General features: G+C 55.0%; 1 protein-coding gene across 1 annotated transcript; it reads right to left on the reverse strand.

Annotated features, from left to right (window-relative positions):
* Nucleotides 1-2,578: 2,578 nt before the first annotated feature.
* On the reverse strand, nucleotides 2,579-26,970 carry PLXDC1 (plexin domain containing 1). The gene is given in 15 exon segments (XM_039565823.1): nucleotides 2,579-5,833; nucleotides 8,776-8,939; nucleotides 10,586-10,621; nucleotides 13,224-13,284; nucleotides 13,286-13,360; nucleotides 15,257-15,314; nucleotides 17,323-17,404; nucleotides 19,649-19,744; nucleotides 21,033-21,132; nucleotides 21,279-21,397; nucleotides 21,661-21,783; nucleotides 22,342-22,411; nucleotides 22,635-22,778; nucleotides 25,333-25,457; nucleotides 26,797-26,970. Coding segments are annotated over 15 exon segments (1,428 nt in total). The 5' UTR covers nucleotides 26,852-26,970; the 3' UTR covers nucleotides 2,579-5,713.
* Nucleotides 26,971-27,308: the final 338 nt, after the last annotated feature.

The following is a 27,308-nucleotide window of genomic DNA, read 5'->3' on the forward strand; positions in this document are numbered from 1 at the left end:
CAGAGTTGCTGTCCTGGCCAAGGAGGGAAAAGGACCCGGCCTGCACGGTGGGAATACCATGGGAATGCCATGACACGTAAAAATGTTGATGAAGCTGATCGTTGCTCCAAGCTCCTGGGTAAGAATCATGGAATCCTGGAATTGTTCTGGCTGGAAAAGAGGTCTAGGATCAACAAGTCCAATGGTCAAGCCAGCACTAAATGATGTCCTCAGGTGCCCCATGCACAGGTTCTTGAGCACTTCCAGGGATGGGGCAGGGCTGCTGTCCAGGGCTGGAGAAGCCTTTCCATGAGGAAATTCCTCCTGATGTCCAACCCCCGGCACATCCCAAGGCCAGGATTTTCCTGCTGTCCCCATTCCCCGGGAGCAGAGCCTGACCTCCCCAGCTGTCCCCCCTTGTCAGGCACTTGTGGAGATCCAGAAGGTCCCTCCTGATCCCTCTTTTCTCCAGGATAAACATTCCCAGCTCCCTCAGCCACTCCTGGTGCTCCAGACCCTTCCCAGCTCCATTCCCTGGACACGCTCCAACCCCTCCAGGTCATGAGGGTCCCACTCCCAGTGCTGCCCGCCCAGCAATCCCACATTCCCAATGCTGAAACTCCTGGAATCCGCTCTTTTTCATGGATCATATCCAAACTCGCGCCTCTTTTGCTGTCAGACCCCTCCAGGCCGCCTCCTTGCAGGAGCCATCACAGATCCTCATTTTTTCCTGGATGTTCCATCGAGGTATCCCCACCTCCACCAGCTGGGAAAGGTGAAGGAGCTCAGAAATCCTCACCTTGGGGCTCTCTGGTTATTCTGGAAGTCCCTTTCCTCAGCTGGAGGAATTAAAAATCCTCCAGCAGCCAAGAGGAATCGGGGAACAAAACCCTGGCGGGGAGGAAGCTGCCTGCAGCTCGTCACCGAGCACGAAACCCCACAATTATCCTCAAAAAGAGCGGCGAGCCTGCTCCGTTCAGCCCTTAAAAAAGCAAATTGAAGAGGTTTTTTTCCTCCTTCTTTATCAGTGATGTCATTTTTGGCAGGGGCGGAGGGGGGGGAAAGGGTTTGCACGAGCGCTGCCGGCACGCGCCGAGGGTTTTGTCAGATTTTATTTAAAAAGTAGCAAAACCCACCTGTCAAATTTTATAGCTGGAGTTCAAATCGAGGAGGGGAGCAGGAAAATTTAGCTCCTTTTTCCTGAGAGTGAGGGAAAATTGCTGCCTGGCCTGACCTACTTGCTAAACAATCGGGATTTGCGGCGTGAAAAAAGGGGAAAGAGAAGAAGAATCAACGGGAAATGTTCGGAATTGGAGTTTTCCTCATCTTTTTGTAACGGGAAAATTGTGGCGGGAGGTGAAGGTGATTTCAGGATCCTCTCGTGGCAGCTGAAGGGAAACGTGCAAGGGTTTCCTGCTCCTTGAAACCCATTTTTTTTCAGGATTGTGCTGGTAACTATCCCACCCCAGGAATCCACCCTCTCCTCTTCCCATCCCTGCCTTGTGGGAGGGGGAAAAAGCACCTCCATGTGATTCCCCCGTGCCTTAAAAACACCTTCTCCCTGCAAATATCCCCCCAAAACCAGCAAATTCCCAAATTCTTTCTGAGAAAGGAAACCATTCCCATCCCTCCCTGCTGAGTGAGGCACAATAAATACATTTAACACCCAAGCAGGAGCCCAAATTCCCCTCTCCCACCCGTACCCAGAGCTTGATTCTGCCTGGAAAATGCAGATTCAGAGCATCTATTTGAGATTTTCTTCCTCCACCCACGGGCCCTGCTGGAGCAATCTGCTCCCTCCTTGCTGTCAGTGCTATTAATGATGGCCCTGGATGTTGCTTTGTACCTGGGCTTGCATTTCCAGGGTACAAATCCTGGTTTCTTTGCATTTCGGGGGGTGTTGTTTGGTGTGAAGACGATTTGTTGGCAGCTATGGAATTCCTAATTCATTTTCTATTAAAAAGTGGGGATTTGTGTGCGTTTCAGTTAAAAAAAAAAATCGGAATATTTCTATCAAAAAGGAATGTTTTCATCCCTAATTATAGATCTGCTGCTTCTCCGCTCGCAGAGACAGAACAAGGCACCAGGACAGGAGAATTCTTTAATCCTGATTCAATTCCCTCCCACCTGTTTGCATTGTTAGCACAGCCTGGAAAAAGCTCCTGCAGGAAAAGAGGGATGAACGGGGTGAAAGGGAAAACGGGGGGGGAAATAAAGGATTTATTATTTATTTTTCTGATGGGAATAAATGGATAGAGATTAAAAAAAAAAAAAACCAAAGAGAAGCCTGGGTGTGCAGTGCTGCCCTGAGCTCCCGGGTTTATGAATGACCTTTAAAGTGATTTATATTTGAAATTATTTGGGAGGAACGCAGAGATCAAAACATTGATCTTGAATATTTTTAAAAACCAAATGATCCAAGGGGAAAAAAAAAATCGAAATAATCCAAGCAGAATAAACGAGAAGGAAAAAAAAGCCTTAAAAGAAATAATTCCCTGTATTCCTGGAGCATCTGTGGAAAAAAAAATCCGGGGTGAAAGCCATTCCCAAAGAATCCTTTGTGGGGTTTGTTTGGAAAAAGAAGCCTTCCGAAAGGAAGAGGTTTTTAGGTTTTTATTCCCTATCCAGGCTCCATCCCATGCAGAGAATCCGTGGCAAACGCTCTGCAGGAAAAGAGGGATGAAGTGCCTCGGGTCCCTCAGAACGCTCCAGACTCTGCTGGAAATTCAGGAGTGTGGAAAATTGGCCTTTAGTTACGCAGAGAATCGTTTTTAAGTCAAAAAAAGGAGGTTTCACCCCCTTTTTCACCCCAAACCTCCCTCCCTTGGGTTTCCCCTGAAGCCCAGGCTGTGTTTTCCCAGCTGTTTTCCAGCTCAGAGGTTCCAGGAGCAGGGAAGGGATGGAACTTCCCATCTGGGACGGGCCCAGCAGTGGCACAAAGGAGGAGCTGGGGCAGAATTTGGGGTTTTCTCCCCGTTTTGAGCCACCCAAGCCGGGCACAGCTGCACCCCCAGCCCCTCTGTCGTGATATAAGAGGAGGTCACGATACACAGGGACACTGAAGCAAGCCCAGAATCCAGAGGGATGCAGAGGAAAACTTCAGGATGTGGCTGGAAAAGCGAAATTAAACGGATTTTATGTCATCATCGTCACTCCAAGATTAACCAGCACCTCGGAGTTTCCCGGGCAGGAAAAGGAGGATTGGATTTGGAGCATCCAGACTCTGCTTTCCGACAGAACCTGGCCGTGGAAAAGCCATTTCCCCCTTTTTTCTAAGCCCTGGCAGCGCTGGATTTTCCCGGATTTCCCAGATTTCCAACTCCTCTTCCACCACAAGGAATATTCAGGAAGTGATTCTCCCCAGGCTGAAATTCCAGCTGCAAACATGGAAAAGCAGGACAGGGAATTCCTGCTCTCCTCCTTGGCACGCAGCATCCCCAGCTGGATCCAGCCTGGAGCTGATTTTGGGCAGGAATTTCTCCTTTTACTCCACCACCTCGGAGCTGAGGAATTGCACCTGGGAATGCCCAGATCCCAAACCTCTGGAGCAGAGCCTGGCTGGGTTTGGTTCTTCCCTTCAAGGCAAAATTTTAAATAATTTAAAATTAAAGAGCCTTTAATAACTCAGCATCTCCCTGAATTCCAGGTGTTCTACGCATCCCAATCCAGCCATTTCCGTGCTGTGGATGTTGGGATTCCCCACCTGAATCCTTCCCAAATCTCTGTATTTTTTCCCCAAATCCTCCCAAAATCCTGGCTCAGCGATTGGCACTAATGCTCGCCCTTTAAAGGCAGCTTTCCTTTAAATCCGTGGCATTTCAGAACCCTTGGATGTTTCCCAGCACTTCCAGGGGCTGCGGGGGAAGAGAAGGACCCAAAATCTCGCTGTTCCCGTGTGCTCAGGTGCAGAAAAACAGGAAAAACCCGGCCTAAAACGATTGGAATTAATAATTCCAATTTAAACCGTTGAAAAAGAGCAAAATCCAGAGAAAAAATTTGCTCGTTACCATTACAAAGGAGATCAGATTTGGGGCAAAACCTGGGTGAATTCCCTTTGAATCCTTCCCACTTCGGGGAAAGGAACAGGTTTTAGGGAAAAGCTTTACTTGGGAATAAAACTTCTCTTCCAAATCTGTCTGGGCCACGATCCTGACTCGGCTTGAACATTTTGGTGCTTTTATGCCTTAAAATGCAGCAAAAAAACCCCTCCCCAGTGGCTGCGGGGAAGTCGAATCTGGGGTCTGAATGCCACCAAAGATCCGTATTTATCCGTAACGGCCCCATAAATTCGGCAGGTGAGAAGGAAAACGTGAATTAGACAGACCCTGCCTTTGGAGCAGCCAGAGGATAAAATATATCCCCAAAATGATCATGGGCATAAAAAGCCGAGGAGAAAGAGGAAATTAAAAATAAAAGGGAGGGGGAAAAAGCCCCGTAATCCAACAGTTTTTGTGTGGAAAGAAAATTTACCTCCGCCAGAATCTGTGGGGTTCTGTGGGGGTTTTTTCCCCTCAGTTTAGGGCCTGATCTGTGGGATTGTTCTGCAGGTGAATCCTGAGTTCTGGTGGCACAGAAGGAGGAGAAAACCCTGAGAGGTCCTGAATCGAAGCCTTTCCTTGGGCTGGGGATGTGGGATCCCGAATCCATCCCAACCCACCCAGGGGCTCATCCCAGGCATGGGGGAAATGAACCAAAATGAGGAAAAACCCTAAAAATGATGATGTTAAAGGGGGGATTTTCAGGTTTTCTGCGGCGTCCAGGCGCTCCTCATGGATCTGAAACACCCAAGAACGAGCTTGGATTTACTCCAGGATTTATCCCGTTCTCCAGAGCTCTGTCCCATCAAACCCTCTCTGCTCCCGCCGCATCCGTGGCCATCAGAGGACGCGTTTTGGCAGAATCTCAGATTTATTTCCCCCTCCCCCTCCCCTTTAAGGGCCAAGGGTCACAATTAGCAATTCAGCAAAACTCATTAAGTGCCCAAAAGCGCAGCAAAGCCGGTGGGGCCCGCACAGATCCTGCAGGTGAATCCTCGGCGGCGTTTTGTCCTCAGAACAAACCAAATTCCCCTTTCCCAGGAGCTGGGGCTGGAAGGGGCTGCTCGGAAGGGAGAGTTGGAGGCACAGGGGTGGAAAAACAGAGGTGGGATGAGAAGATCCAGGGCTGGAGGCTGCTGAGCCGTGAAGGCAAAATTCAAATGTCAGTGGAAAGAGGAGAGAGGAGAACGGGACAGAGCCGGGGGTGAGGGGTGGGAGAGGAGCCCTGGATGCCCCTCCTGGGATTCCACGGGATCTGTTCCCACTTCCCAGCCGCTCCAGAGGCACCGGCACAACGTTCCTGAGCACCGGCGCCCCAAAAATCCTCTCTGCTGCTCCAGCAAATCCCTGTTTTGCCCACAGGGAGATTTCCCCACCATCCCTGCCCCTGTCCAGGCTCCAGCAAAAGGAGGGAAGAGGAACAACAACCAAAAAAAGGCAGAAATCCCCAGGGAGCTGAAAAAGAATGGGCTGCGCTTTTTTCCAGCCTGGTGCCGCTCCAGGCACTGCCCACGAGGATCCAGACACACCCAGGCCGCCCTCATTCATCCCAAAAATCTCCTTTTGGGGTCTTCTCCCTCTCCTCGCCGCTCCTTTCCCGAGAGGGGACACACTTTGCAATGGGACGACGGAAGATTCCGGCACTCAGGGAGGCTGGGGATTCCTGGGGATTCCTGGGGATTCCTCGGGAAAAGCGCTCAGCACTGCTCGGCCTCCACGAATCCCTCTTTTTCCTGGTTGGCCGCTTCCACCTCGGCGTACGAAGCGTGGTTGGAGCGGTTCCGGAATTTCATGGCGGGCCAGCGGTGCGGCCTCCGCTGGGGACAGAAACAGAGGCATGTGAGGAGCTGGGATTGAGCCCTTCACCCCAATTCCTACAGGCAAAGCGGGAAAAATGGGAAAAAACAGGTCCCGAGGCACAAAGGACGTCATCGGTGGGAGAGCTCGAGGTTTTGGTGATAAAAATGAGTTTTAAAATATCATTTAATGCTTCAAATGCATCGATCCCACTGGGCTGAGCCACCAAATGGGGAGCAGGGGAGGGAATGGAGCTTCCAGTGAAATCAGCCTGGAAAAACTGGGATAATCTGTGCCTGGAGCAGCCAAGGAGGACCACGAGCATTCCCTGGAAGAGGCGGCTCCGCTCTTTGTGTCAGAGCAAGGACAAGCACTGCCCCTTCTCCTTGGGGGTGGATAAATCCCACCAGAATTTCGGGATCTGGATTGGGAGAGGCCTCAGAGATCGTCCTCTGCAGCTTCCCTCTGCACAGGGGGGAGGAAAAACACTCCAGGAAAAAGCCAGGGATGGATCAGGAGAGGCTGAGGGTGGAGTGGAGGAAAAACACTCCAGGAAAAAGCCAGGGATGGATCAGGAGAGGCTGAGGGTGGAGTGGAGGAAAAACACTCCAGGAAAAAGCCAGGGATGGAACAGGAGAGGCCGAGGGCTGAGAGGAGGAAAACGGCTCCAGGAAAAAGCCAGGGATGGGTCAGGAGAGGCCGAGGGTTGAATTCTGCTCAGCCCAGCAGCAGCTCCCGTGCCAGGATCCGTCCCACTCCTCCTTCCTCGGGATCCCACCCCTCTCCCCGCTCCAGATGGAGATCGTCGGACCCCCCGCCATGCCAGGAATTAAAACTCCTCCGTTTGGAGCTCTCGCCGTAAAAATGAGAAAAAACCCCAACAAAAAAACCCCACAAAAATGAGAAAAAAACCCACAAAAGCCCCAAACCAAACTGAAAAAAAATTATAAAAACCCCAAACAAACAAAAAAGTCTGGAAATTCCAATGCACAAAATCCCTCCAGGCCCGTGGAGCAGGGGAAGAGGGTTTAGGGCCTGATCCGTGGGGTTGTTTTGCAGATGAATCCTGAATTCTGATGGCACAGAAGGAGGAAAAACCCCGAATCAAAGCCCTTCCTTGGGGTCGGGATGTGGGACCCCGATATCCGTCCAAAGCCACTCCAGGGGCTCGTCACGGACACAGGGAAATGAAACCAAAATCGGGGAAAAATAAAAATATTGAATTAGAAAAAATAGAACCAAAGACGAGAAAAAAATAGAATGGAAAATAGCAACACTGAAAATACTAAATTGGCAAAAATAAAGCCAAAATGAGAAAAAATAAAAATATTAAATTAGAAAAAATAGAACCAAAATGAGAAAAAATAAAAATACTAAAATAGCAAAAATAAATCCAAAATTAGAAGAAATAAAACCAAAATTAGAAGAAATAAAAATACTAAATTAGAAAAAATAAAACCAAAATGAGAAGAAATAAAACCAAAATGAGAAGAAATAAAACCAGAATTAGAAAAAATAAAAATATTAAATTAGCAAAAAAACCCCAGAATTAGAAGAAATAAAAATATTAAATTAGCAAAAATAGAACCAGAATTAGAAGAAATAAAAACATTGAATTAGAAGAAATAAAACCAAAATTAGCAACAATAAAAACACTAAATTACAAAAAATAAATCCAAAATTAGAAGAAATAGAACCAAAATTAGAAACAATAAAAACACTAAATTAGAAAAAATAAAACCAAAATTAGCAAAAAATAAAACCACTAAATTAGAAAAAATAAAGCCAACATTAGAAGAAATAAAAATACTAAATTAGCAAAAATAGAACCAAAATGAGAAGAAATAAAACCAAAATGAGAAGAAATAAAAATATTAAATTAGCAAAAATAGAACCAGAATGAGAAGAAATAAAATTATTAAATTAGAAGAAATAAAACCAAAATTAGAAAAAATAAAAATATTAAATTAGCAAAAATAAAACCAGAATTCGAAGAAATAAAAACATTAAATTAGAAAAAAAAAACCAAAATGAGAAGAAATAAAACCAAAATTAGAAGAAATAAAACCAGAATTAGAAAAAATAGAACCAAAATTAGAAACAATAAAAACACTAAATTAGCAAAAATAAAACCAAAATTAGCAAAAAATAAAACCACTAAATTAGAAAAAATAAAGCCAACATTAGAAGAAATAAAAATACTAAATTAGCAAAAAAAAAACCAGAATTAGAAGAAATAAAAATATTAAATTAGAAGAAATATAAACAAAATTAGAAACAATAAAAACACTAAATTAGCAAAAATAGAACCAAAATTAGAAGAAATAAAACCAAAATCAGTAGAAATAAAAATACTAAATTAGCAAAAATAAAACGAGAATTAGAAGAAATAAAACCAAAATTAGCAAAGATAAATCCAAAATTAGAAAAAATAGAACCAAAATTAGAAAAAAAAAAATCCAAAATTAGTAGAAATAAAAACTCTAAATTAGCAAAAATAAAACCAAAATTAGCAACAATAAAAACACTAAATTAGCAAAAATAGAACCAAAATTAGAAGAAATAAAACCAAAATCAGTAGAAATAAAAATACTAAATTAGCAAAAATAAAACGAGAATTAGAAGAAATAAAACCAAAATTAGCAAAAATAAATCCAAAATTAGAAGAAACAAAACCATTATCCACCAAAAATCACGTGAACGGGGCGATTTTCACGTTTCCTGCGGGCTCCGGGCGCTCCTCACGGATCCGAAATTCCCAAGAACCCGCTTGGAATTTCCCCCACGAGGGGAACCAGAGGCAGAAATAAAACCGTGAGGGAAGGAGAGGCCGAGCTCGGGGGGTGGGGAGAGCAGCAGGACCACGGAAAAGGACTGGGATGGGAACTTCCCAAAATTCCTGCCGCTCCCCGTTATCCTCTGGAAGACGAGGATTGGGGTGGGAAGCCAAAACCTCGCTCACCTCGATGAAGAAGAGGGCGGCGGTGGACGTGGGGTGGCCGCTGATGTAAATTCCAGCCAGGATGATCCCGGCCAGGAGCAGCACGGCCACGACGATGCCCACGATGGTGCCCGTGGGCATCGGGGCTCCGGAGCTCTGCGAAGGGAGGCTGCTGCTTCCCACACCTGGAAAACAGGATCCAGCTGAGCCCGGAGCGGCGCTGAGACCTCGGGATACGGAGGGTGCCGCCGGCTGTTCCCAAATGAGTTTAATGTAAGTTCGCAATTTTGCATAAACTTGCTTGCTGGGAGAGGGATGAGTTTAATATAACCTTGCAAATGCTTAATGAGTTAAGTGTAAATGTTATTAGTGTTAGACTTATAATATTATAAAATTAAGTAGCCATTGATTTTCTATTATTAGCTCACAGCCACGGCTGTGAAAAGTTCCAAGGTATAAATTTTTCTAACCGCTTTGTCCTGATTCACAAGCAGATAAGTAAGTTACATCAATTAACCACGCAATTACAAAAAGAAGATGGTCTCAGCTTAGAAAGATGCTTAAAGTTACTACGTTTAAAATCATGGCTGGTTTTATTTGTGTAGCATTTGATTACTGTGTAGGACTAGTAATATTATTAATAATAGAGTGTTGCCTATGCCAGCGCTTGCAGAAGATAATATACAAAGTCACTACATCTGTGACCCATCGAGTATTGCTTGTACAAAAAGAAAAAGGGCGAATTTGTTGCAAAATTATTAAAGGATCAGGGGCATGGATCATTGATAGAATTATGGGACCGATAAAAGAACTGTACAAGCAAGAGCCTGCAAGCAAAAGGCCTCTGTGAGAAAAACTCTGCATGAGGAAAAATCCCTGTGTGAGAAACAGGCCTGGGAAACAAAAACGGAGTTTTGAAGCGATGCAGCTGCGCTGATAAGACCCGGAGGGAGGAGGGTGAACTCGGAATTCTTTTAATCATAACATGACTGTAGAAGCTTGCCAATGTAAGTCCAATTATGTAGAAGCAGAAATGCGCTTTGATTAAGTTTTAAGCCGTTTAAGAGTTAACGAGCTGGTATACTATATGTGTGCCTCTGCATTGCTAATAAACGGAGCTTGCTTTTATCAACCATATTGGTTTGGACTGCAATTCCTCCCCCCGCCAGAGTCCATGGACCCTTTTTTCCAACACAAATGGATCCCGGTTGGGGGGGAAATTTGGCTAAAATTAGGAATATGGTGGATTTTGAAGGCTCTGGGGCTCCTCTCTGCCAGCTGAACTTCCCAGAGCTGCCGTCAGGGAATAGGGATTCACTCCTGCTTTGCAAGGGGATCTGACACCTGGGGAAGAGGGGTTGGAGCCTTCCAGAACCTCTGGAATTACGGCAGCACTTTGGGGCTGATGGAAAGACTGGGACTGAGCTGGGATTGCCGGGAAAAGGGAGGGAAAAGGCAGAGCTGGGCAGAGGATGCTTCATAGCTGGATTTGACGCTGGATTTTGTGTCCCAGCCAGAGAAATTCGAAGGAAAAAGAGACTTTGTGTCAGTGAAAATGTTGCAAATAACGGGAATTACGCGGAAGGAGAAAACTCCTCGAGCCGGCACAGCGGGAATGAGCGGGAAAAGCGGACAAAGAGCAGCAGGATAAACCAGATCATTCCCAGCTCTCTTTTCACTGCCTGGATTTGCTCTAATCGGGGTTTGGACAACAGGAACTGCACCCAGATCCCTCTGGGGTTCACCCCAGTGCCCAAGCACAGCTCCCGTGCACCCGAATCCAGGGAAACCTGGGTTCCCTTGGAGCAGAGGGAGGGGGTGAAGGCCTTACCCTCTCCTCCCGCAAACTGGTTGAGCTTCGTGTCGTCTGAAAAGGAGAAAACGCGGTGAAAAAATCAAGTCAGGAGCTTTCTGTGATATCCCTGTGTGCTTCCCACCCACTCCCATCCCTCTGGAATGGGGTCTCTGGAGAGTTTGAAATTTCTGTGGACGAGGGAAGCACCTGAGAAGCCACAGTGACAGTGAGCGGGGTGTGGGTTGCGGATTTCCTTCAGTGAGGAGGCACCTGGAGCACAAACACCCGAGGGACGGGGTCGTTCCCAGCTCCCAGTGCCAGGTTTGATCCGTAACTGGGTGTCCTTGGAATTTGCAGCCAACGCATCCCAAATAAACCCACGGGATGCTCGAAATCCACTTCTGTTCCTTGCCTTGCTCTGGAAGAACCAGGATCCATCAGGCAAGGCTTTGTCTCACCACAGGCTCCACAGCACCGCCCTCACGAGGGTGAAATCCTGATCCAGAATTCCCAGGACTTGGCTCGGCTCCCAAATCCTGATCCAGAATTCCTGGGGCTTGGCTCGGCTCCCAAATCCTGATCCAGAATTCCCGGGGCTTGGCTCCCACGTGTGCTGGCCACGGCAGCGGCACGTGGCCGGTGAGTCAGGCTGTGCACCAGCAGCTCCAGCAGCAGATCCAGGCAGGATGTGGATCCAAAAAAACGGGGCTGCCTGGGGAGGACACGGATCCAAGGATCTGGGATGGTGAGGAGGGTGCAGATCCACCAGTGTGGGCTGGCTGGGGAGGACACAGATCCAGGGGGGTGGGATGGTGGGGAGGACACAGATCCAGGGAGCTGGGCTGGTGGGGAGGATGAGGATCCAGAGAGCTGGGCTGGCTGGGAAGGACACAGATCCAGGGATCTGTGCTGGTGGGAATGATGTGGATCCAGTGAGTTGGGCTGGTTGGAGAGGACACAGATCCAGGGATCTCAGCTGGCCAGGGAGAACACCATGGACCAGGTCCCCTCCCTCGTGTAGCTGCTCCTCTGCTGTTCTCCAAAATCCTCCTCCGGGCGCAGCTGCCGTTCGTTCCCGTCCAAGATCCCAAATTAACTCCATGCCTGGCTGTGTCACACAAAGCCTCTCGCTCTGTTTTTTCCAAGAACCGGGCGATGGGCTGGAAAACAATCTCCATGCTGCTGTTCCAAGTCTTCCCTTTAAGCGCTCCTTTCAAAGTCAGCCCTGGCAGGAAGGAGCTCCGTTCCCCCACCCAGCTCCTTCCACCACTGAAGGACAATTACCAACGCTCCTTTCTATTTATCCTAATTAGCACTTTGCGGTAGGGACAATTAAGCAGCCAAATTGCGGCGCTCCCTGTGCCAGGATCGGCGGGGCCGGCCCCGTGGTGATGGGATTATGGAGCTTTAGGACTCGGGGGGATCTCCAGGGAAGCTCGGGGGGGTTTTGTGGAGCTGGAAGGAGCAGCATTCCCAAGGAGAGCGCGATCACCACGTTAATTCCAGGCTGAAGGTCCCAGAAGCCTTGAGCCCGTTGGAATCCCGAGCCCCTCTCTCCGGGATTAATCCCTTCAGGATCCTGTGGGTTCCCGCCCACCGTGGCTTGGTTGCTTTGCTGACCTTCACAAATGGGTAAAAAAGCCGGAAAAACTCTAAAACTCTTCCCACCGTGCCACATTCCCTCAGGTGGCACCTCTTGGCTGCCCTTCCTTCCCTTTTGCATCATCTGCTGTCCTCATCCCGCCCCAAGGATGGGGCTTGGAGTAACCTGGGATAATGGGAGGTGTCCCTGCCCACGGGACTGGATGGGATTTAAGGTCCCTTCCAACCCAAACCATTCCATGATTCTGCTCCAAACCCATCTGCTCCTTGTATTTACTTGGATTTGGATTTGCTTTATGAGGCAGTGAAAGACCTGCCCAGGGATCGGGATTGGGATCAGGGGTGGGGATCACTTGTCCAGGGATTGGGAATGGGGGATCACCTTCCCAGGGATGAGGATCAGGGATCACATTCCCAAGGATCGGGATCAGGGATGTGGGGTCACCTGCCCAGGGACAATCCCCAGTGATGGGGGAAGTCACCTGTCCAGGGATCAGAATAAAGGCGTGAGGGATCACCTGCCCTGGGATCAGGGATTGGGGGTCACCTTCTCAGGGATCAGAGATTTGGGATCACCTGTCCAGGGATGAGAATCAGGCATAAGGGATCACCTGCCCCAGGATCAGGGATTTGGGGTCACCAGTCCAGGGATGAGCATCAGGGATTGGGGGTCACCTTCTCAGGGATCAGGGATTTGGGGTCACCTGTCCAGGGATCAGAATCAGGGATGGGGATCACTTCTCCAGGGATCGGGAATGGGGGATCACCTTCCAAGGGATCAAGATCAGGGGTCACCGGCCCAGGGAGCGGGATCAGGGGTGTGGGGTCACCTGCCCAGGGACAATCCCCAGGGATCAGGGGCCACCTGTCCAGGGATCAGAATCAGGGGTGAGGGGTCACCAGTCCAGGGATCAGGGATTGGGAGCCACCTTCTCAGGGATCAAGGATTTGGGGTCACCTGTCCAAGGACGAGCATCAGGGATTGGGAGCCACCTTCTCAGGGATCAAGGATTTGGGGTCACCAGTCCAGGGACAATCCCTGGGGATCAGGGGTCACCTGCTGGGCACCCACCCTCGGTGGTGAGGCTGTCGATGAAGAGCGAGGCCGTCGGGGAGGTGCCGTCCTGGGCCTGCTGGTGACGCCGAGCTGTCCGGGGGTGCTGAGTAGCGGCCGCCTTCCGCTAAATCCTCGCAGGTCTTTTCATCCGGCTGATGAGAGAAAACAGGGAAGACGGAGCTGGTTTTCTCAGTTTCCCTCCAGCGGGAACGGCCGCGGGGCTGCGCTTCCCACGCGGGTGCAAAGGCTGGAGGGGAAGCGGGGGATGAGGGCCGGGAGTGAGGCAGAGGTTGGAGAAGAGGAGGAAAATTTGGGAAGGATTTCAGCAGGACAAGGGGCAATGAGCTGGCAAATCCCACAGGCTGAGCTTGGTGCACCTCTGGGTGACCCCACAAGGGTCCGGTGCCCCCACGTGGGTTCAGTGGCCTCTGGTTTATAGGAAATAAAGTGGAGTTTTCAGTCGGGAAAAAGAATAAACCCATTGAAAAAAAAACCACAAAGAAACCCCAAAAACCTCCCAAAAAACAAACCTCAAAAAACCCCAAAACCACCAAAAAAACACCAAAAAAAACCCCCAAAAACCACCAAAAAATCACCAAAAAAATCCCCCCCAAAAACAAACAAAAAAACCAAAATCCTCGCCAAAAAAAAAAAAACAAACAAAACCACCAAAAAAATCACAAAGAAAACCCCCAAAGAAAGCCAAAAAAAATCCCCAAAACCACAAAAAAACCCCAAAACCTCCCAAAAAACCACCAAAAAACCCCCAAAAACCCACCAAAAAACCCCAAAAAAACCTCAAAAAGCACCAAAAAAGCCCCCCAAAAAAACCCCCAAAGCCCCCCCAAAACCATCAATAAAACCCCCCAAAAAACATAAAACCACGATAAAAGCCCCTCAAAACCCCCCAAAACAAACCAGAAAAAAACAAAAAAACCCCAACCAAACAAAAAAACCCCATCAAAACCAAAGCAAACCAAACAAAACCAACCCCAAAAAACCCCAAAAAACCAAAATAAAAAGTGAAAAAAAAACCGCTAAAAAAGGAAAAAAGGAAAGGAAAAATAAACAAAGAAGGGAAAAGGGGAAAGGAAAAACAAACAAAGAAAGGAAAAGGCCGGAGCAGAAGCTGATTTTTGGTCGGAGCCGATCCCTGTGAGGTGAAGGAAGGAGCTGCGGGATAATTCTGCTCCCGAGGACACCAACGGGACTCGCTCCCTCCTGCCTGGAGTGAGGAAAAGTCCCGCTCCGGGAGGAGGAGGAACAACGGGAAAAACGGGAATAAAGGGAGAGGAGAAGGGGTATCCAAAGGGAATCCAGGGATATCCGTAGGGAATCAAGGGGTGTTTAAGGGGAATAAACGACTCTTTGTGGGTGTATCCAGAGGGAACGAAGGGATATCCCGAGGGAGTAAAGGGATATCCAAAGGGGAATAAAGGGATATCCAAAGGTTATCTAAAAGGAACAAAGGGAAACCCCAAGGAACACCTAAAGGGAATAAAGGGAAATCCAAAGGGAATGAAGGGATATCCCAAGGGAATAAAGGGATGTCCAGAGGGAATGAAGGGATATCCAAAGATTATCTAAAAGGAATAAAGGGAAACCCCAAGGAACACCTGAAGGGAATAAAGGGAAATCCTAAGGGAATGAAGGGATATCCAGATGGAATGAAGGATGTCCAGAGGGAATAAAAGGATATCCAAAGGGAATGAAGGGATATCCCAAGGGAATAAAGGGACGTCTCAAGGGAATAACGGGATATCCAGAGGGAATAAAGGGATGTCCCAAGGAGTATCTAAAGGGAATACAGGGTTTTCCAAAGGGTAAAAAGGGATACAAATGGAATTCCAAAGGGAAACCCCAAGGAACACCTAAAGGGAATAAAGGGAAATCCCAAGGGAACACAGGGATATCCCAAGGGATGCTCAGTGGGATCCAGAACACCCTGGGTCACCCAGCATTCATTTTTTGAGCTGGGCCATGGATTTTCCCGTGGATCAGCCCCATTCCCGCCCTCCACAGGAGGGATTGGGATTCTCCGGGCTCACCTGGCCGCAGCCGTAGGACAACCACTCCTCCCGGTACCGGTCGAAGCCACTGGAGCACCTGTGGGGAACAGCAGGATTATCCCATGCCAGGTAACGAGGGTGGCAGTGCCTGTGACTCCTCAGCTCCCAAAAATCCCAAATCCTGCCCTGGCGGGTGCTGGGTGCAGATATTTGGAATAACAGAGCCTGGAAAGGTGATAGCCAAGATTTCATCCAGAGGTGTGGGGTTTCCCTACAGCTGTGCTGGAAGAGCCCCAACATTCCCCTTCCCAGAGGGGGAAAAGGGTCAAGAGCGCTTCTCCAAGGAAAAAGGAGAGGGGAAACCGGGAGAAATGCACGGGCTGAGCTCGAGTTTCCACTCCCCGGACTCGGTGCCAGGGCAAGGCCACGAGCTCCACGAGGTTCTCTGGGCTCCTTCCAGCAACATCTGCACAGGAAAAACACTGCAGGAACTGCAGATGACATCAGGCGAAGGCCAGCCCGAGAATTCCCTGCAGGAACAGGGAACGGAGCAGCGCTCTGACCTTCGGAGAGGCTTGGGCAGGACTAAAACCCCAACCAGTTCAGGCAAACACCAATTCACCCAACCAGGAAAGGGAGAAACCACGAAGAAAACTTCAGCTCCTGCTGAGATCTTTGCTTAAAATCCCACTCCTGTCACGATTATGGGCTCAGGAGAGGCAAAAATATGGATTCCACTTTTTGGGAGAGAGCTCCAGGTTGGAATCGTGGAGTGGGGATGCCAGCTCCAAGCCTGGAAGTTCTTTGGGAAGGATCAGGTTGGCTTTGCAGGACCTGGCTGGTCCAACCTGAAAGCGGTTGTCCTGCTGCAGCTCAACATTCCCAGCCCATTCCTGCCATCTGGAATTCCCGTTTGGAACCTGAACTGTCCCCGGGGGACGCGGGGCTGGCGGCCGACACAGCACCAGTGACAGGAGCGAACACCGGCACCAGCAACTGGGGGTGCAAAAGGGGTTAAACTGCCAGAGAGCTGGGATTGATGGGATACTGGGAAAATTCCTCCCCGTGAGGGTGGCCAGGCCCTGGCACAGGATGCCCGGAGAAGCTGTGGCTGCCCCTGGATCCCTGGAAGTGTCCAAGACCGGGTTGGACGGGGCTTGGAGCAGCCTGGGACAGTGGGAGGTGTGGGGTGACACTGGATGAGCTTTGAGGTCCCTTCCCACCCAACCCATTCCCTGATCTGATAAAATCCCACTTGCCCAGGCCCTGAACTCGGAACGAGCAGGACAAGGAAGGGTTTGAACAAAACCAGCTCCAGACGAACCCGCTGCACCCCAGGCTCGAGTTCTGCCACATCTGGGCTCCCCAGAAGGAGAACGCCCCTTTCCCTGCTCCAGAGCCACCACTGAGCCGCTGGCACTGGCTCAGGGGGTGTCACAGGGACTCAGTGCTGCTTTAGGGTGGCTCAGGGGACGAGGAGGGGGGGCTGGGAGGTTCCCCCCGGGTTTCCACGGCACAGGATTTGTGTTACTGGGTCCCCTCCCCTGCCGCCAGCTCTCAATAAATCCTTCAGCTCCATCTCATTAAAATCTGCTCTGCAAAACCCTGCCCGAGCTGGAGGAGAGCAGGGGCAGGGCCACGTCCTCCGTTCAACGCCCCACAAAAATCAGCCCCCCACACCTTTGCTGGCTCCCATCCCTGACGAGGAGGGAGTGTCCCACACCCAGGAGCGTCCCTGACTCTGTCACCTCCCTGCTGGAGCCCTTCCAGGGGTGCCCCGCACTCCAAGCTGATCCCAGCCTGAGTCAGGACAAGTTTCCCCCGTTTTTAAGCTCCCTGACAAAAATCTGAGCCCTGCCTCAGGTCCCAGCTTGTTCCAGGACCAAAATCCCCAGGAAATGCATCCTTGGAGTGGCTTGTAAGCGGAGATCGGGTCACGGCCTAACTGTGACTGTGGGACTGAGAGCAGCACCTCAGCACCCCCAAAAAAGCACAAAAAATGGGGAAATAATAAAAAAAACCTCAGAAATACTGACAGGGACACCAGCCCTGGCACCGCCCCAGCTCCAGAGGCATCGCCAGGGAAGGAAACTCCTGCCAGGTACCTCTGCAGGACGTGGCACCAGCTACAGTTGAAGGTCAGCTCCGAGGTCACACACATTTCACAGCTCTGGTGCTGGAGACAGGCTGGAAAGGAGAGAGGAGGGAGGCTCCAGCCAGATGCCAACATCTGGAGGGGCACAGGGGAGTGGCTGCGGGGAGCTGGAGGCTTGGGCAGCACCAGAGCACCGACCCCTGAGTGTCCAAGCAAAGCCCTGAGTGTCCAACCCAACCCCTGAGTGTCCAACCCAACCCCTGAGTGCCCAACCCAACCTCTGAGTGCCCAACCCAACTCCTGAGTGTCCAACCCAACCTCTGAGTGTCCAAGCAAAGCCCTGAGTGTCCAAGCAAAGCCCTGACTGCCCAACCCAACCTCTGAGTGCCCAACCCAACTCCTGAGTGCCCAGCCCAACCCCTGACTGCCCAACCCAACCCCTGAGTGCCCAACCCAGCCCCTGAGTGTCCAAGCAAAGCCCTGAGTGTCCAAGCAAAGCCCTGACTGCCCAACCCAACCTCTGAGTGCCCAACCCAACCCCTGAGTGCCCAACCCAACCCCTGAGTGCCCAACCCAACCTCTGAGTGTCCAACCCAAGCCCTGAGTGTCCAACCCAAACCCTGAGTGCCCAACCCAACACCTGAGTGCCCAACCCAGCCCCTGAGTGTCCAACCCAACCCCTGAGTGTCCAACCCAACCCCAGACTGCCCAACCCAACCCCTGAGTGTCCAACCCCAACCTCTCTGCCATGGTAAATAAAGGAAGCAGCTCCATCCCGGCAGGATGGGCTCCCAGCCCGCCTGTGAAGCTCCTCCCATTCCCTTTAGCTGGGAATTTAAACGCAGCTGGGAATTTTTGCCATTTCCCGTTGTGCAGGGAGCGTTCCTCAGGGGGAAGGAACTGAACCCTCCGGAGCTGTGTCCACTCCAAGGGGTTCTGCAGGAACTCTCACACAGCACCAACATTTGGTGTCCCCCTGGCTGGAAAAGGTGCCCAGGAAGGGTTTGGATGCTAAAAATTTCAAGGAATGGAGGAGTTTTAACCGGGCCCTGGATGGCAGAGCCGAGAGCGGGTCTGGTACTGTGACATTCCTGGGGATGGAGGTGAAGTCACAGCCCCCATCCCACCTGGGACACCTGGGACAGCTCTCCCCAGTCCAGGCACTTCATCCCTGGGCTCCCTGTTCTGCCCCTGGCACCTGGGCGAGCTCCCCCACACCTGGGCTACCTGCCCAGGCTCTCCAGTGGCCTCCACTCCTCATCTCCTCTCCCATCCTGAGCTTCTCCCAAGGCAGAGAACAACCCCAGGCCTCTGCAGCAGAAGGCAGAGCCTAAATCCATCCCTTCTGACCCAAAAAAAAAAGGCTAAAAATTGAACCCCCAGAGGAAAAAGCTGAGTCTGGCTCCCTAGAGCTCCACTGCAGATACCGCTCCCAGCTTCCCGAGCTGCCAGGGGGTGGAAAAACAGGGAAAAAACAAACCTCCAGCAGGAAAAGGAAAAACCAGGATTCTCGCAGGATGGTTATTTATGTTCTGCCTGCTGCTAAAATTGTCATCAAACACCCCGGGGAGAGCGTTTAGTGCAGCCCCCCGGGGTCTCCGTGGCAGATTTGCTCTCGCCCCGTGTTTAGGGGCGGCTCTGCCTCGTGGACCCAGCCACTAAAAACGGACCCGTTTGAGGCACCTCCCAGAAATCTCAGCCGGGTGTGGAGGCGTTGGACCCGGAGTGAAGCCGTGTCCAGCAAAATCGGCTGCAGCTCGTGGAGCGATAAAAACAACCAAAAAAATGGGAATTCGGGTGGGAAGAGCTGTCAGGGCAGGGAGTGAGGGGTGAGCAAGGCTGGGCAGGGGCAGCTCGGGGCACAGCTTGGGGCTGTGGCACAGTTTGGGGCTGTGGCACGTGTCCCCCAAGGCCATCGGGGCTGGAACCACCGTCCTTGTCCCTTCCTGGGGACCTCCGAGCAGAGGGAAGGGGAATTTCCTGCAGATCCTTTCCTTTATCAGCTCTTCCCTTGCTGCATCCCAGCCTCCTGCCTGAGCTGGGCTGGCGCCCACGTGGGATTTGGGATTTCTGTTGGCTGAGGTTGATTCCAAGAGGATCCAGCCAGGCAGGGCTGGATGTGGGAGAGGTTCGGCGACAGCCAGGGATCGCAGGACAGGGGCGAGCTGCTCCGTGCTGACAGCAGCCCCTCCCTCCATCCCAAACACCAGGATATGGGCGGCATCACCCTCCCAGCACCCCCTGGACCTGCCCTGGCTGCTCCCTTGGGCTGGAAATCGGAGGCTGTTGTGGTTTCTGGGTGGAATTCCGGGTGGAAAAGGGGCTGTGGGACTCACTGGGCAGCGGGGTGAACTCCACGGCGGAGCGGCTGCTGATCCTGCTGGTGTCCAGCTCCACGCGGTGGTACTCGTAGATGGTCCGGCGCCGCGACTCTGCAGCGGAGCCTGGGCTTTAGGCCGGGCTCAAACCCCCCCTGCCAAGGGCTGAGCCCCCCAGGCAAAGGTGGCTCCAGGTGTGGGGGTTGTTCCCTTGGGGGCTGCAGGAGGAGGGCCGGGAAGGGCTGGGGGGTGCCAGGGCACGGATTCCCCCTCCTGCTCTGCCAGGAGCAGCTCGGAGCTCGCCCTGTCCCTCTCCCCCGACCGGAGGCTCCGGGGATGGACGTGGTCCAGCCCTGCACCGCTCCAAAAAACTCCAAACAAACATTGCTCGGCTCTGACTCACGGGCCGGAGCCTCCGCGGAGCTCCCAGGGCTCCCGCCGCCGCTTCCTCCCCCAAAACACTCCTCCTTCAATCCCCCTCCATCCCGGGGCCAGCGGGGTCTGTCCCAGGTTCAGGTTCGCTGGCACCGCGTTCATCCCCGCGGGAGATCCCCCCGCTCCTTCCAGCCCGGCAAGGCGAGGATGAGCAGGACGAGCGTCCTCCGCTCCTCTCCATCCCTCCAAGCCTCATTTCTCCACCCCACCCGCCTTTCCCCCTGCCCATTCCTGCATCTCCTCTGCCCTCACGCCCGGGGCAGGGCTCGGGAATTCCGTGGGGATGGAGGGAGCAGCCCAAGGAGCCGCTGCGGGGCGGGAGGGGAGGACCCGGCCGGGGCTCCGGCACAAACTGCGGCGAGCGGGGAATAAACCAGGGCCGGATGGCTCCAGAAATAACCGGGAAAAGCCGGGAGGGAGGAGCGGAATTGGGCTCCGCGTGACTGGAGAGGCTGGAAGGGACTTTCTGGGGAGCCCTGCAGCTCAGGGCACGCAGGGAATAAGCACGTGGATGTGGATGTGGGAATGCCCACATCCTGCTGGCACAGGGGCAGATCCCTGATAGGCATTGGGGCCCTAAACCCCTCATCCCTATGGGATTGGGGCACCCTGCACCCTCCGAGCCTCTGGTCCATCTGCAGCTTCCTTTGGAACCGAAGAATTGGATTTCTCTCCTCGTCATCAGTTGGGATTTAGGGAAGAGCTTGGCTGCTCGTGGAGATTCTGGACTGGGCAGAGCCCCAGCCAGAGCATGAGGCCGAGGAATGGTCTTGGCCATGGGGAGATCCCAAAAAGGGATCCCAAAAAGGCTGCAGAGGGGACACGAGGGGCAGGCGAACCCCACCCACCTCCTCACACTCCCTGTGAATCCAAGCAGAGCATCCCCACGTCCTGAAATCCTCAAAGACGAGGATCCCTCACCTCTTCTGCCCCTCTCCCTGCGGGATCAGCTCCTCCAGGGACTCACCAGGCACATCGGGAGAAGGGTTGAGGACCATGAAGGCGTCAGAGAGCCCGGCCTTCACGGGGTGCTGGCTGGCGCTGATCTGCAGGACCGGCACTGGGATCTGCGCGGGGACAGGGGATGTGACGGATCCCAGCCCTGCCCCGGCTCCTGCCGCTGCTGCCGAGGCCTCCAGGAATGCCCAACCCCCCTCTCAGGTCCACAGGGACCCCCGAGGGACCCTCCTGCCCCATCAGAGACCTCTCTCACCTCCTTGTAGCCGAAGACGATCCTCCCGCTGCTGTGCAGGGCGGCCTGGAAGGTGAAGCTGCCCATGTCCTCCTTGCCCTGGAGATAAACCTTGTCCCACTGCACCACAAACACCGTCCCTGGGGGTGACCAGAGCTGCTCAGTCCTTCCCTCTCCCCTCCTCTCACCAGCCTGACCTGTCCTCACCTGTCCCTGAGCCTCCACCTCATCCCCAGCCTCCAGCTGGGAGCAGAGCAGAACATCCCTGACCCCCTGAGCCGGGGCTGAACACCCCCAGACCCCCTCCCCACACCCCCCAACCCATGTGGGAGCCCCAGACAGCTGAGCTGGGCCCGGCTGGGGGAGGAAGGACCCGAAGGGGGGTGGCTGGAGCGGGACTCACCATTGTCCAGGTACTGGACAGTGGAGTTGCGGGAGTAGCTGGGGTTGAAGTTGGCCATGAGGGGGGCGATGTATTGAGTGGCCGTGAGCATGCGGTGGATGACGTCCCCCATGAAGATAAAACCTGAACGGGCAGAGGATGAAGCAGCACAAGCTCCCCCTCCTCACCCCAGCACCGTCCCCACCTCCTCCCGGCCTCCCACCGCCCTGCCCCGCCTCCCCCATCCCTTTTTTTACACCCTCCGGATTTCCTCGAGCCTGTGGGACACCCCTGCATCCCCCCAGCCTCTGCAGGAGCAGAGAGGCGCAGAGATTGCTCCTGACTCCCTGAGGAGGTTTGGGGTGCGGTGAGGAGGCTGGAAGGGCTGTACCCCATTCTCTGAGCTCCCTGGGGCTCAGGGATGTGGGCTGAGGTTAGAGCCAGCACCAGAGCCGTGTTCAGCTCCCCACTGCGGGCATCCCATCCCATTGCATGGATCCCATCCCATGGATCCCATCCCATCCCATGGATCCCATCCCATTGCATGGATCCCATCCCATTGCATGGATCCCATCCCATCCCATGGATCCCATCCCATCCCATGGATCCCATCCCATCCCATGGATCCCATCGATCCCATCCCATGGATCCCACCCCATCCCATGGATCCCATCCCATGGATCCCATCCCACCCCGACTCACCGCCCGTCGCGATGGTGACCTGCCGCAGGAGGTGGCCATAGAAGGGGAAGTCAAAGGAGAGGACGATCCTCTGCAGGGGAGAGAGGAGGTGAGAACCACGCTCAACCCTCGGGAAAACACCAGCTGGGAACGTGGGGAGCCTGATCCGTGCTTGGAGGGGGGGCAGAGGGATGGGAATGGGATTGGAGTGGAGTCCTGCAGGGTCCTTCATCCCCGGCGTGGGGCGGGGGGACACAAACACTTCCCAAGCCCTGGAACTTCCCAAGTCGGCCCTGGGGACACCCCGGGCTCACCGAGGCCTGCCGGTGCGTGTTGGAGAGGATCCCGTGGATCTTCACTTGGCTCCTGTTGGCCGCTGCCATGTCCACCCAGAGCCCCCGGCGCCGCGCGTCCCCCGGGCCGTAGATCCGCGACACGTAGTAGCTGTGGTTGTCCTCCTGCAGCCACAGGGAGGGACACGGGTGACAGGGAGTGGTGGAACGGGGTGACCCGCGGTGCTGGGACGGCGCTGAGAAGCTGGGAGGTGTTCCCAGCAAAAAAACAGGGATAAATCCAGGATGAATCCAGCGTGGTAACACCCGGCAGAGCCAGCGGGGGATGCTGGAGAAGGTGCCGGGAATTCCACGGGATGCTGAGGGCAGAGAGGCCGGGCTGAGCAGAGCCGTGAGTCACGAGAGGCCTCGCGCAGCACAGGCAGCATTCCAGGGAAGGAACAATCCCTCTCCAGGGCCGGGGGCTGGGAGGCACAGCCCAAGTGACCACTCGGAGCGGAGCAAACAAGCTCGGAGGAAATGATGAACCTTGGAAGGAGCAGTCGGGGAGGGCGGGGGGTGAGGATGGCGGGAGCAGGGATCGGGATGAGCTCCAGGGTGACACCCCCGGAGCGTGGAACAGGGCCTGGACCTGTGAGGGAGCAGCTCCTGCTTTGTTGTCACCCAGAGAGGGGACCCCAAATGTCCCCCCGAGCCACCAGCAGCACCCCCAGACCCCCTGAGCCCCCTCTCGCTGGTGAACCAGAGCATGGCCACAGTGCCACGCCAGAGCGACCAGGGACCTGCCGAGGGACACACGGCCCTGGCCACGCCACCCCCACCGCGGGGAATGGACTGACGGCCGGACAGACACACAGCTGGGAGCCATCTCTTGGCAGGGGAGGCCGCTTCGCAGCGAGCCGGGCTGGGGAGGGACGGGAAGCATCTTAATTCTCCCTGGGAAATTCTCCTCTGGTGCTCTGTGTCAGCGCCTGGCACACGGCCCCGCTCGCCGCTTGTCCCCATCTGCTGCGCGTCTGCTGCCCGGCCCCTCTGACCCCCAGCCCCCCTCTGACCTCCAGAACCCCCCTCTGACCCCCAGAACCTCTCTCTGATCCCCAAAACCCCATCTGACCCCCAAACCCCTCTCTGACCCCTAGAATCCCCATCTGACCCCCAAAACCCTCTCTGACCCCCAAAACCTCTCTCTGACCCCCAAACCCCTCTCTGACCCCTAGAATCCCCATCTGACCCCCAAAACCTCTCTCTGACCCCCAAAACCCCCCTGTCCCAGCCCCACTCCCTGCACACAAACTCCGGTGCCTGGAAGGAGCCATCAGCTTGGGATGGAATAAAACGCTGCTGGAAAAAATCCTGTAATTTGTGGATTTTCCTGCTCCAGCAAAGTTTAGGGAAGAGTCCTCAGCCATTCCCAGCTCTTCCCTACAGGAATTACAGCCCCTTTTCTTCGCGGGGGCTGATGCATCCCAGAGCCCTCCCTTCCCTATGGATGGGGAAACTGAGGCACGGGGAAGGCCGAGCTGTCAGCGGCTGCATGCAGGGACAGGCCACTGCTGGGTGACAAATGACAAAACCTCCCGTGTCCTCTCATCCCCCCTGTGCTTTCCCGAAGTGCTCCCGACAATCCCGGGGGGAAGGAGCAGGGCTGGAGCGTGCAGGATGCGGCTGCCACGCTCCTGAGCTCATCGCTGACTCACCGGGATGTTCCCATCCGTCACCTTGCCTTGGTTACCGCAGGAATTAGGAGAGGCGAGGTTTGGGACGAGGGAATAAGAGGGGCAGAGCTCAGGGATGGATCCCTCAGGGAGGGATCAGAGCTTCACCCTTTGGGGTCTGAGCTGCCTCTCGCACCCCAAACTCGGGATATTTTGGGGGAAGAGAGGGAAAAAGCCCTCCAGGCCCTGCACTGGCACCCCCCGAGGCAGGATCCCACTTCTGGCAGGTGGGATGCACCTGTGACCTCGTCTGTGGCCCCAATCTCGGGGCAGCTCCCAAAACCTCAGGAAATTGCTGCCTCTCCCTCCAGGGAACCACGAGCACCATCACACCCTCCCTGCGGTTCGCCAGCATCTCCGAGCGGTCACCGGTGGTTTTGGGCTGGTTCGGGGTATTTTTAAACACTTCCACATTGGGACTTTGCTGGTTCATGGCTCTTCTCCCTCCCCGATGGATGAGCTGGAGCAGAGTGGCAGCGGCCAAAAGGGCCACCAAAAACACCGGGACAAGTCGCCCTCCACCAAAAACCACCCGCGGCCACACATCCCCCACCCCGAGAGCTCCGGGAACTCCCCCGGCCGCCAAGGGACCCGCGGCCCCGCCACAAATAACCGGGAGCTAATTGAGGGCGGGTAATTAGGCACAGCCGGGCTGGGAGAGCCGAGGGAGGTGTCCCAGGAGGTGACACCGCCGCTCGTGGAGGTGACACGTGAAGAGAGGACCCCCCCCCCGTTCCCACACAGCCCCCTCGGCACCGACACCAGGGGACAGTGGCCTTGTCCCCACGTGGCACCCGCACAGCGAAGCGTCCTGGCATTTCCAGCCCGGGGATGGCCCCGGCAGGGCTGCGGCGGCCGCAGCGCTCGGAGCGAGCCCAGGGCTGTAATTATCCTGTGGGATGTGGGATCCAGCCCCACACACGGAACTGGAGCCAGACTGGGAATAGCTCCGGCGTCGAGAGCGGATCCGGGCGGGGGGCGGGCGCAGGGGGTCCCCGACTCACCACGATGCGGGTCTCGTTGGCCGGCAGGGTGTCGATGGCCAGGCTGCCGCCCACCAGGTCCTGGCTGATGCGGGTGCCCTCGGACGTGTCCCGAGCCCTCCGTCCCTCGCTCCCGGGGGGGCGTCCTGAGGGGGCACAGGGAGAGGTCAGTGCGGTCCTGGGGTCAGCCCTGTCCCCCAGCAACGCTTCTGACTCTGTGACACGAGTTTTGAGGGGTCTCAGCCTTGGTAAGCAGCGTCACCGCAGGGATGGAGGTGCGGGGAAGGGTCTCTCTGGGCCGGGGTGGCCGCAGGTGCAGGCACAGGTGACAGTGGCCCCGGCCAGGGGAGGACAGCTGGGAACAACCCCCACAAATGGCACCCCCCGCACGCACCAGCGCGACCCCGCCGAGGGGGAAGCTGCACCAGTGTGGCCGTGCCCTCGATGTCCCCAACCATCGGTCCCCAACCCGGGTCCGGGCGTCAGGGCAGGTTCCGAGCACCCGAAAGAAACGCGTCCCTCACCCCCTCCAGACGCATCTCCAGCCCCGTGGAGGGAGCGGAGGCCGGAAACACGGCTGGGGAGTGGGGGGGTGGGGGGGGGGGAGGATAAAAAAGCCATTTGGGACCAAATCTGCGGAGAATTGGGAGGTTTCTGGCAGCTCGGCGCGGGCGGAGGCGGTGGGGACGGCACGCACTCGCCCACGGGCAGGGACACAGCCGGGACGTCTGTCCCCAGCCGGGGGCACAGCACAGCCCCGGGGGGGCCGCGGCTGCTCCCCCCACCTGCCCTTGGGAAGGGGGGTGCCACCGTCACCCCTGGGGAGCTGATTGCTAATTGCTGCCTAACGAGCTCCCGCGGCCATCCCGGGGCTGGGTTCTGTTCCCAGATCTCCGGGAGGGGAAACTGAGGCAGGGGGGAGCAGGGCTGGGCTGGACGTAGGGACAGAGAGGGGCTCTGTGCCCGGGGGTCACACTCGCCATCCCTGGGGGACACGGGGGGGCCCAGCCCTCGCCACTGCACTCGGAGAGCAGAGATCCCCCCCCAAAAGGCTCCCCAAAATCTCTCCGGGTGGCTGCACCCCCAGCCAGGACAGCGCCAGGCGTGCCATGGGGTGCCACGGGTGGGGGGACCCCCAGCAGGGGGGACACAGCCCCCCTCTGTCCCAGCGCTGCCCAGCACAGATGGGGGGTCCGGGCACCCCATCTCGGCTGTGGGGGTACTGGGGCAGGGCGGAGCACGGGGAGGGGGGTGGGACCCCCACGGGCGGTCCCGCGGCGCGGGTGGGCGCAGTCGGGTGTGGGGCGCAGCGGGACATGCACCTGCGGGCTCGGGGGGCACGGAGACACCCCAAAACACAGAGCCCGGGACCCCCGGACAGCCCCCCAGGGCAGGGCCGGGACCGCCCTGCACCCGGGACCCCCCTGCACCTCCAGTCCCGGCGTTCCCCCCGGAGCTCTCCCGCCGCCCCCCCGGCCCCCCTACCTGCGCCCAGCGCCCCGCGGAGCAGGCAGAGCAGGAGGAGGCCCCCCCAGCGCATGGTGGGGGGCAGCGGCCCCGGCGGTGCTGGGGGTCGGGGGGCTCAGCGCCCCGCCATGGGCCGGGACCCCCGGGAGCCGCGCACCGAGCGGAGCCGGAGCCGGAGCGGAGTCGGGCGGGGGCCAGGGGCGGGGCCGGGGGTGGAGATGGATTGGGAAGGGTTGGGATGGGATGGGATGGGATGGGATGGGATGGGATGGGATGGGATGGGATGGGATGGGATGGGATGGGATGGGATGGGAAGGGAAGGGATGGAGCCGGAGCCGGCAGCAGGACCGCCGTGCGCCCGGGGGGATCGGGAATGTTCGTCCATCCCCGCGCTGGGCCGGCGCCCCTCACCCCGGAGCGACATCTCCGGGTGCTCACCATCCTCCTCTCCGTTTTTTGGGGCCGAGCTGGGGCTCCAGCGAGGTTTGGGGTCCCCCGTGCTGTCCCCACCGTGGGTAGCCCTGGGGTGA

The sequence above is a fragment of the Corvus cornix genome, chromosome 27, assembly GCF_000738735.6.
Source record: "Corvus cornix cornix isolate S_Up_H32 chromosome 27, ASM73873v5, whole genome shotgun sequence".
Classification (NCBI taxonomy): Eukaryota; Metazoa; Chordata; class Aves; order Passeriformes; family Corvidae; genus Corvus; species Corvus cornix.